The sequence below is a fragment of the Theobroma umbraticum genome, unplaced genomic scaffold, assembly GCF_002168275.2.
Source record: "Theobroma umbraticum cultivar Fairchild unplaced genomic scaffold, ASM216827v3 scaffold_44.0, whole genome shotgun sequence".
Taxonomy (NCBI): Eukaryota; Viridiplantae; Streptophyta; class Magnoliopsida; order Malvales; family Malvaceae; genus Theobroma; species Theobroma umbraticum.
The window spans coordinates 918,244-928,093 of record NW_018397255.1 but is presented as its reverse complement, the minus strand read 5'-3'; the positions used below and the strand labels follow the sequence as shown (position 1 = coordinate 928,093).

The 9,850-nt window shown below is 35.9% G+C and overlaps 3 protein-coding genes across 4 annotated transcripts in view; all 3 read right to left on the bottom strand.

The window, feature by feature from the left end:
* TRX1 (thioredoxin H-type 1) overlaps positions 1-352 on the bottom strand; it is a 1,700-nt gene extending 1,348 nt beyond the window's left edge. The window contains exon 1 of the mRNA XM_021419192.2: positions 139-352. Within this exon, the coding sequence (XP_021274867.1) occupies positions 139-228 (90 nt within the window). The 5' untranslated portion in view covers positions 229-352. The remainder of the gene's footprint in view (positions 1-138) is intronic.
* Positions 353-1,384: 1,032 nt separating this feature from the next.
* RTH (RTE1-homolog) lies at positions 1,385-3,199 on the bottom strand. Of its 2 annotated transcripts, none has more exons than XM_021418690.2 (3): positions 3,029-3,199; positions 2,495-2,776; positions 1,385-2,056 (listed from the first exon to the last, which is right to left on the bottom strand). In XM_021418690.2, exons 2-3 carry the CDS (start codon positions 2,768-2,770, stop codon positions 1,631-1,633), a joined length of 702 nt encoding a protein of 233 aa, XP_021274365.1. In that variant the 5' UTR covers positions 2,771-2,776; positions 3,029-3,199; the 3' UTR covers positions 1,385-1,630. The 2 variants fall into 2 exon arrangements, with proteins under 2 accessions (XP_021274365.1, XP_021274364.1); XM_021418689.2 differs by having other exon boundaries at positions 2,495-2,781; positions 3,029-3,197.
* A 582-nt stretch (positions 3,200-3,781) lies between these two features.
* Positions 3,782-6,089, bottom strand: LOC110409101 (WAT1-related protein At3g53210-like). The gene is made up of 7 exons (XM_021418338.2): positions 5,960-6,089; positions 5,612-5,844; positions 5,456-5,518; positions 5,242-5,358; positions 4,757-5,156; positions 4,508-4,659; positions 3,782-4,348 (listed from the first exon to the last, which is right to left on the bottom strand). The coding sequence occupies exons 1-7, from the start codon at positions 6,059-6,061 to the stop codon at positions 4,171-4,173; spliced, it is 1,245 nt and encodes a 414-aa protein (XP_021274013.1). The 5' UTR covers positions 6,062-6,089; the 3' UTR covers positions 3,782-4,170.
* Positions 6,090-9,850: the final 3,761 nt, after the last annotated feature.

Below are 9,850 nucleotides of genomic sequence, written 5' to 3'. Positions count from 1 at the left end.
CAAGCAAAAGAAAACATATTTAAAGAAAATAGATCGGACCCATCATCTTAAAAAATAAAAATAATCATAAATCTAATGCTAAAAAAACCACAAAAAAAAGGGAAAAAAAAAGACCCTGAAAAATAAAAAACGAATTACCAGCTTCTTGGATTCATTGCCCTTCTGAAGCTGCTCGTTCCATGACTCAACAGTGTGGCAACTGATTACTTGTCCTTCCTCTGCCGCCATTTTCGCTTTAGACTCTTCACAAAGGAAAATTATCTGACCAAACAGATTCTCACGCAAGAAATGCTTTTCTCTGGCTTTGAACAACTCTTTTCTCTTTTCTGGGGCTCTTTAAATCATAAGCAAATCGGCTTATGGGAATGCGCTAGGCCCTATAGTTTTGTTGTAATTACGACTTTGCCATCTCAGATGGAGACATGTACGGAGATTCTCCTGCGACGTCAGCAAGATGACCAAACTCCCAACCACCAGCAGTTTTGTTCCAGTTGACATTTCTCAGGTATATGTTTTAAACGCCCTACTTTTTCAGCCGTCGGATTATGTAAATCACTGAAGTAGTCAATTTTGATGATGCTACGATTCTATCGGATTGGTAGTTATCGGTCTTGGAATTTGCTTCTTAGTGTGTGGACGCCCGCTTCCTATCTTCTCTTTTTAAATGAAATAATATATTAATGAGTGTTTTTTCTTTTTTTTTCTCTCCCAAAAGTTTTAAATTAGGAAAGGACTTTTCTCAATTTCATAAAAATTAATTTTTTTTCTAAAAAAAGGAGGAACTTTTCAAAGGATTAGTAATTGACATTAAATTGGCATTATAACTTGATAAGGTAAGCATCAATTAGTATATACTTAATTGGTGCATAACTTAATCAATAATCAAGCACATAACCTTCTCCAAAGAAGAATTCCAACTTGAACATTAAAAAAATTAGAATATTCTTAGATACCCTTTTCTTAGTTGGATAGGACTACCTTCCACATTTAATATATATCTCAATATTTTTCACACGTATGATTCCATTTTAGAATTTATAAAAGAATTTTATAAAAAATTTAATAGTTTATGATAATCATATCATAAACAAAATAGTAGATTCCTTTCGTATTGAGTTAAGTTTCATAATTCATTTGAAGAAAACGGATTTAAACTTGACTTTTTAATTAAAAATATATATACACTTATCATGGAATCAAATATTAATGTTAAGTATCGGTTTATATCATTGAACATTTTGTAAAATGAAATAATCTATATTTAGGTTATGGACAGAAGTATTTGATTTTCCCTAAGTACAAAAAGACCTTGGGTTTAGGAGAAATCATCTACCTAGGCCCAAGGGCATAACCAAATTTGTTAAGGAAAATGGACACCCCTACCTTCGAATCAAAAATATTTCCCTTAATTCTATGTACTGGACTGGAAAACATATGTGCAAGAGTTGGAATAAAGCTCGATCGGCAACAACCCTTGTCTAATTACAGAGTATTCATTTATCATGAGAAGAGCACGAAGAAGATAACTTCCTTGTAATAGCGTACGAATCTCGATTGAGCATAAGCATATGGATATAGCAAACAGATCTTATACATAAATGGAGATGGAGAGTTGGATAATGTTTAAAAGCTACAAATGGATTAAACTTTTGAAACAGTAAGTGCCGAGAAGGAACCATCCAACAAGGAGAAATGCGAAGAGGGCCAAGAAAGTCAAGTATGTAGTGCCACCAAAGGCAAGTCCGAGAACGGATACAATGACAAATGGCAAGAAAGATCGCAGGAATGCTGATTTGCTCACCCAGCAGCCCTTGAGGAAGATAAGGACGGCAAGGTTCACTACGTTCCACCCACCCGAATGAAAGCCTAACCTGTTCAGGTTGTTTGCTACAAATGAATGGCAATTGCAAGTGAAAAGGCTGTATGAGCGGTGCTGGAACTCTTGCGTGCTTTTTTGTAGTGCGTCGTCCCATGTTAATGTCTCTCTCCTAGGATCATCATGCTGGTATTCTGGCTCTCCTTTAAATGCAGAGGGATGAGGAGAAATGCAGCATTCCTGGCAAAAGCTCGAAAGGTCATATGTCTAACTGAGGAAGAATGATTAAGAAAGAAATACTCAAGCAGAAACGCTGGCTTCCATGCAATTACTGTCATTTCTCAGCTATTAATACTTGAAATTTTTGCTCTCACATCTACCAAAGAGCATTCATGAACCTGCCATTGACACCATCCTTAGCTACCAATAATCAAAAGGTTTCTACCCTCACAACTAGCATAGAGCATTTAGAAATTATCAAAAGCTCAAGACTTTACATCGTGCAGCCTATTAGAATTCTATCCTATCAAATCCCCATACAAGGTAAAGCACAACAGCCCAAGCTAATGCCAATTCTCAAGAACAGAACTAAGAAATCCTACTTGGGAATTCTTAATCCAGTTAAAAAGATCATGTCATTTTCCTCTGTAAAAAGAGATGGAACATGAACATGTATACCTTATCTTTGTTGATTTGGATATAGCGAGCCACTGCCCCGAAAGTAAAATTGTCAACACAGACAAAATTAGGCCCTGCAAAATCTAGAATAACCCCATCTTCTCTGCAAATGCCAACGTGGCCAATGAAAGGAACCAACCATGAGAGAACAGGTAGAGGTGTCCAAACAATGCAGCACGGAAACCGTTGTCTTCTGGGATCAATTTGCATACTACGTGGAAAAGTCAAACCGCCCTCAACCATTAGCTGGTGATCAGAATCTACATGTTCTTCCATTTTCCACTGTCCTAAGTTGCCAAAGAAATAAAACCAAGTACACCATTAAAATTAGTACAAAAGTTGCAATTTCCATGAAACCCACATTGATTATTCCTACCACGCTTTCAAATTTGTTACAAATTCTCCTATCAATCATCTATAGGGTTGAATCAAGGTAAACGAGAGAGTTTTCCAGCAAATGATAAAGCATAATGATTCGAAATCCAAAAATAGAGCTCCGTAAATAGATTCGAAGAGGGAGAGATTAAAGCGTACCTTTGTCGGGAAGAGAAACGCAGATCCAGCGGAGAGTCGAGGAATCGGATGCGCGCCCCAGCGATGGTAAAAAAGAAGGTCCCCAACTCCTCTCTGAAATTTGTTCGTATGTTTGGATACTGGAATGTGATTGCCCAGCCTAAGGTTTTCATTGTACCGCACCGGTTCAGGATTTATGTATCATGTAGATTGTTTAATATTTTCAATTTTTCCATATAGAATTTTATTTTTTTAATTAACACCTTATGATTTTTTTTTCTGAATTAACACTTTATAAATAATTTTTGTTTCTATAAAAAAGTCAAACTGTTAATTTTACCACATCTTTAAATATGAACAAATAAATTAACTTTAAATAAAAAATATTTTAATTTTTTTATTTAATAAATTAATAATTTAATTTTTTATAAAATTAAAAATTTAACAAAAGCCAACCATTTAAAGATTTAATGTCGGAGCTTTTGAAAAAACAGAAATGTCCACAAATGAAACTTTAAATTAATTATTGTAATGGACTGGTAAACCTTACTTACAACACAGAAATTATTAGTGGACTGTTAATTACAAAAAAATATTCATAAAAATTTAAATTATAAAAAGTCTCTGAAATTTACCTTCCTCGGATATATTATCAATTACGAGTAACTCTCATTTTGGATGGACTAAGGTTTGCGGATTTGATCATTCAACTAAAATTTCATTATTAAACAACAAAAAATAGAAAGGGGTATTGTTGTATGTAGTAAATGAGGCTTATGAGCAACCTTAATGCAATAATAATAATATAATTAATCCAACATCAGAAGCATGCTCCAAAAACTAGTTTTGTTTTTTGGCCAAATAAACCAAAAACAAAAAGATGGCTATTAGAGCTCACAGAAGGCGCCTTCTGAGTTTCTTCAATTATTAAAATAACCTTGGAAGGCATAATCATATGTCATCTCTGACGAACGATGACCATGACAGTTTAGACTCCAAGTTTCTTGCTTGTCTTCCCCAACTCCTTCCATTCGTTTTGGTGTATTGCTTTGAGTAGCAGTGACCAACCACTATGTCTTATATCCTGGTGGCATCCATCTGGACCAGATAACAGATTCTGGTAGCAAACTTGGAATGGAGCTGAGGGCATGAAACTGGGGAATTTACTTTCCAGGGGCAGGAAGCAAGGGCTGGGTGAGGGAGGATTCGCCTGGATCTTCCACTTGATTGTTCTCAGGCACAGAGTAAATCGGATCCTTTTCTGACACAAGCTTGCTCTCTTTACTCTTTCCTAGAATAACCAGATACAGTCCAGATATAATCAATGCTGCTCCAAGTATCCTGGAAAATTCAATTACCAGTAAACATAAGAATGTAAATCAAGCAATCAATCCAAACTCAAAAATTGTGGTATTGAAGCAAGTATCTTTGCAGGCATGGATGCTTGACTAGATCTTCAGGAGTAAGAAACTAATGGGTATTTTGGATGTCGAGACCTACCCACCCAAGTAGAATTCTTCACCCAAAGTAACAGTGGCAATTACAGCAGCAAGTAAGGTTTGCAGAGGCAGATACATCGAGACAAACAATGGACCTCCTCGATCGACAACCCATATCTGTATTGCGAACACCATTGCCGAACCTATCAAGCCCTGCACCCATCAAAACTTTTCCACCATCATTTTCTCTGAAATGAAACAGGGACTTCCAAATTGGAAGGTTCAAACCGTCAGTTCAAAGGTTACCAACCGCATAGAAAATAGTGAACACTTCACTGCCAGAGTTGACCTGCCAAGCTCGGGAGTCTCTTTCGATGTATGCTGCGATTGCCCCAAATTGGATAACAGCAAAAAAGCAAGAATAAGAAACGAATGAGAGCCGAGCTGGGTATTTCTTCAGGACTGGAGCTTGTAAAACGATCCAGCTTGACCAACAAAGGGAATGCCCGATGAGACAGAGACAACCGACGGTCCAGTTCTTCCCCTCGGCATCTCCAAAGGAGAAAAATTCTGACTTATCTGAAGGTGAATTTGGACTGTAAACAGTTGGCCCCTTGTAGAGGGTTATGACCAAGGCTCCAGCGACAGAAGCAAGAGTTCCAAGCACCTTAGCCATTCCAGCTTTACGATTTAAGTGCACTTGTTCCATTCTGCAAGGAAACACAATTCGTTTTACAAATTGAGGGGAGTAACAAGGGAAAGCCAGTTCTAGGATTCTGATAGTAAGTTTCTGACCTGAGCAAGGCAGCCATGAAGAAAGTCACAGCCGGGACAGAATTCTCCGTAGCAGAAGCTAATGTAGGCGATGTGTTGTCTAAGCCAAATATGTAAAACCCTTGATTCAATGTTATTCTGCCAAAACAGAAAACCAGAAATGGTAATTTTGACAACATGATTCATCAATACAAAAATGGGAAATTGTGTTTACAAATGGTTTCATTCTTCATACCCAATAAATCCCAGGAGGAAGAACTGTATCAGAAAAGAAATGGTCAGGGTTGGTCTTTTATTCCTGCACAGCAAAGAAAGAATAAATAAAATTGTGAAGAAAACATAACCCAATTGGGAAAAGATTCCTGATCTTTTACTGAAATTAATTACTTACTTTTCTAGGAAATATGCAAAGGGAGCCAGGGCAAGCAGGGCTAAGATGTTCCTGTAAAAGGGGAAAACTAGCTTGCTTACACCCATGTTCAGAGCAACTCTCATAATCACATGATTGACGGCATAACCAAGCTGGAAAACTATCATGGCGATATGAAGCTTTGCTCGTTCAGGCACCATGACAGAGGCTGAACCAGCTTCAGCCATTGGAGCAGAGCAGGGGAAGTGGACAACCTTGAAAAGGGCAAACTGGTGAGATTTGAGAGGATGCTAGTTTGCTGTAATTAATTAGAAAACGACAATAGGGTTGTCACCAAAGCTTATAGAAAACATATAATTAATTATTTACATCTGACAGAATCCAATTATCCTGCCGGTAATTGCATCTGTGGATCACAACCTTCTGCAAATATGAAATAATCTGGAAATGAAGAACAGAAAGAAAGTGCATTAATTTGGAGGACGTTTCATTACTAAATTGATCATCACAATCAAGTATTTATGTTGAAATCTATTTACACTGATTTACAACTAGCTAATCATAATTTAGTTGACTAGCTAATTGCTTAATTACTGTCAACTCCTCTTAACTTAACACTTGCTTCACAGTTTCGTCAACAAAACTTTTTAATTAACTTTCCAATACCGACAACATCTGTATCATGCACAAATCATGTGTTAAACTTCTTATACTCCCCTCCAGCTGTACATCAATATTATGAATGTCCAACCTACTGATTAAGCTATAAAACTGGGTGCCCATGTTGCAAACCCTTAGTAAACATGTCTGCCAGCTGAAGTTTTGTGTGCACACATCTAGGTACTATAAGACCTGGTAGTACTTTCTCCAATGTTCATGATATATTGGATTTTTTGCTTATATGCAAGACAGATTGGTTATCACAAAACAACTCCACTGCCTTATTATAATTCACTCCCAAATCTCTAAGCAAGAATGTTGACTAAATACTTTCACTGCAAGCCGCTGTCATTGGTCCTGTAATCTGCTTCACTTGTGGTGCTAGACCTTCTTGTTGCAGGGCAATCATGCCCGGTCACTCTCACTATATGCTCTCGATTGCAAGTCTGAATTTGGTAGTAATAATAATCCCTATCCAGGAGCTTTCTTAAAATATCGCAACACTCAACGCTGCTCGCATGTGAGTTTGAGAGGGATTGTCCTTGAGCTGAGTCAGCACCTGTGAAGCATAGGTTATATCTAGCCTTATGAAGATCAAAACACAATAATTTGTCTACAAGCTTCCTGTAACTAGTAGCATCTGCCCCTTGACTATCATCATATTGCTTAGTCAATTTGCATTTGTAAGCTATTGGAGTACCTAACTAGTAATTCCAGAATATATTTCGTCTGGCACATTAAAATACCCTGAATAGACCTAACAATCTCAATATTAAGAAAGTATTTCAGCTTTCTAAAGTCTTTAAGTTTATAATCTGGTACAATACCTCCTATATTATAAGATATGTATCATGTATCGTAAGATATATTTTTGATATATCATCAAATACGATATAGATATATATATTTTTTCTACTAGTATCATATCTTACAATTTGTATAACAAATAATATGATAATAATACTTATATTAATAATATATAAATTTAAATAACATATTTTTAAATTAATTTATTAATTAAAACTTAAAAAACATGATAAAGTCAAAAAAGAAATTCAAAATTTTTTATTTTTTTGTTTAAAATCTAAATTTTAAAAATTAAAACTAAAAAAAATAATTTTTATGTTTTAACTAAAAAATCATTTTTAATAATTAAGTAAATTTAAATTTATAAGAAAATATAATCCTATGATACGTACATCTTATACTATAAAATGAATATATATATATATATCATGTATCGTATGGTAAATTTGTAATATCTAATTAAATACTATAGAGGGTTCTTTTGGTTAGGGAGAGGACGTGTTGCAATGAGTGAATCGGAATGCGTTAGAGGCGGCAGAGAGGAAGACTGAAGCAATCCTTAAAGCACAAGTGCTTTGAGTGGCAGGTGGCAAGAGATGAGAAAGGGTTAACAAAGCGGCAGATAATGGTGAATGAGAAAGGATTGAATAGAAAGACTCTGTGGAAGAGTCTTGCGAGAGCTTTTTAATATAATCTCTGCTGGGTTTCTAATCCTTATTTTTTCAACTTTTAAGGCTCTCACATTTATACGAAAGAAGAACACTTTTTTAGGAGTTGTTAGGAGAGCACGTTCAATCATGGGAGAATGTGCTTGTTATGGAAGAATAGTTAAGAACGATTTACGGGATATTGAAAGAATGATCATGTAGTTGGGTAGTGAACGTAAGTTTTTGGTAAATAGAGTAGTGACCTTTGATAGTGCGTCATGTATATTTTTAAGGAGTAAAGAAAGAAAAAGTGTAAAACACATGTACTTCAAAGAAAAATTAAGAGGAAATCCTCTTAACTATCTTCATATCTGAGCCACCAAACCAAACTCTCTAGAACGTCCCAAATGTGAAGGTAACTCATGAACCCTGCCACTTGTTCTGAGTTACTTTCACTTTCCCTACATATTGCAGTTGCACACTGAGTGTTTCTATGCTTGTAACACTCTTTGGGTGCTTCTAACCTCGGAACACTTTTGGGGGCTTCTGTACTTGGAACACTCTCAGCGCTTCTGCACTTGGAATGCCCCTAGTGCTTCTGTACTTGGAACACCCTAACACTTCTATACTTTGAACACCCTGAGCACTTCTGCACTTGGAACGTCACTGGGCACTTCTACACTTGAAACACTTTTGGTGTTTCTGTACTTGGAACACCCTGGACACTTTTGTACTTGAAACACCTTGGGCGCTTTTGTACTTGGAACACCCCTAGGCGCTTCAGCATTTGTAACGCCACTAGAAGCTTCTGCGCTTGGAACACCTTGGACGCTTCTATACTTGGAACACCCTCTGGGTGTTTCTGTGCTTGGAACACCTGAGTATTTCTGTATTTGGAACACCCTAGGCACTTCTGCACTTTGAATACTCCTGGCTTGGAACACCTCAAGGAACGCTTGGAACATTCTGATGCAATTATTTTGTAAAACTAAAATTAGGTATCTACAAATACGATATTGTTATTATTTTTTACTATTATCATACCATACAATTTATCACGTATAGTAAATTATTATATTTTTAAATATTTTTATATAATATAATTATAATTTATATTTATCACGTATAATACAATATTGATAAATATTTTATATCTTCGCAATTAAAAATTTTTATCTTCAAAACAATAAAGCGCTCTATCAGAACCTTAATTTTCAATCTCGGGGGATAAAAATTAAAGAATGCTGCCGAAGGTAGAAAAAGAGTGGCCTCTCAAGGTTGTAGAGGTAACTAGCAGCGACGATGAAGGCGGTGCCAGAACTGTCGCGACTTAGAAAGTGTGCTTAGTCACAACACCACTGCCGCCACTACAAATTTTCGGACTCGATATGCTGCAGAGCTCAGGGACCATCGAGCCGTCGGGAAATCCAATGAAACCCTAGAGTCTCGAAGTTTTTATACTTGGAACGCCTTTTGGGTGCTTCTGTACTTGGAACACCTGAGCATTTCTGTATTTAAAACACCCTAAGCGTTTTTACACTTTAAATACTCTTCGCTTAGAACATCTCAGGGAACGCTTAGAACATCCTAATGCAATTATTTTGTAAAACTAAAATTGGGTATCCACAAATACAATGTTGTTATTATTTTTTACTATTATCATACCATACAATTTATCATGTATAGTAAGTTATTATATTTTTTAATATTTTCATAAAATATAATTATAATTTATATTTATCACATATAATATAATATAATATAATTTATCACGTATAATACAATATTGATAAATATTTTATATATTAGCAATTAAAAATTTTTATCTTTGAAAAAATAAAGCGCTTTATCGAAATCTTAATTTTCGATCTCAGGAGATAAAAATTAAAGGAATATTGTCGAAGATAGAAAAAGAGCGACCTCTCAAGGTTGTAGAGGTAACTAGCAGCGACGATGAAGGTGGCGCCAAAACTGTCGCGACTCAAAAAGTGTGCTTAGTCACAACGCCACCGCCGCCACTGCAGATTTTCAGACCCGATATGCCGCAACGCTAAGGAACCATCAAGCCGCCAGAATTACCATCAGATGAAACCTTAGAATCTCAAAAGTTTTATACTTGGAACGCCTTTTGAGTGCTTATGTACTT

Bases quoted from the DNA above. Each gene is read 5' to 3' on its own strand.
- LOC110409101 (XM_021418338.2), bottom strand. From the start codon at position 6,061: ATGCACTTTCTTTCTGTTCTTCATTTCCAGATTATTTCATATTTGCAG. The intron at 5,845-5,959 runs GTAAATAATTAA...GCCCTTTTCAAG, and splicing joins ATAATTGGATTCTGTCAGAT to GTTGTCCACTTCCCCTGCTC. The intron at 5,157-5,241 runs GTCAGAAACTTA...GTTTCCTTGCAG, and splicing joins TTCATGGCTGCCTTGCTCAG to AATGGAACAAGTGCACTTAA.
- RTH (XM_021418690.2), bottom strand. From the start codon at position 2,770: ATGGAAGAACATGTAGATTCTGATCACCAGCTAATGGTTGAGGGCGGT. The intron at 2,057-2,494 runs GTATACATGTTC...AGCTTTTGCCAG, and splicing joins TCCAAATCAACAAAGATAAG to GAATGCTGCATTTCTCCTCA.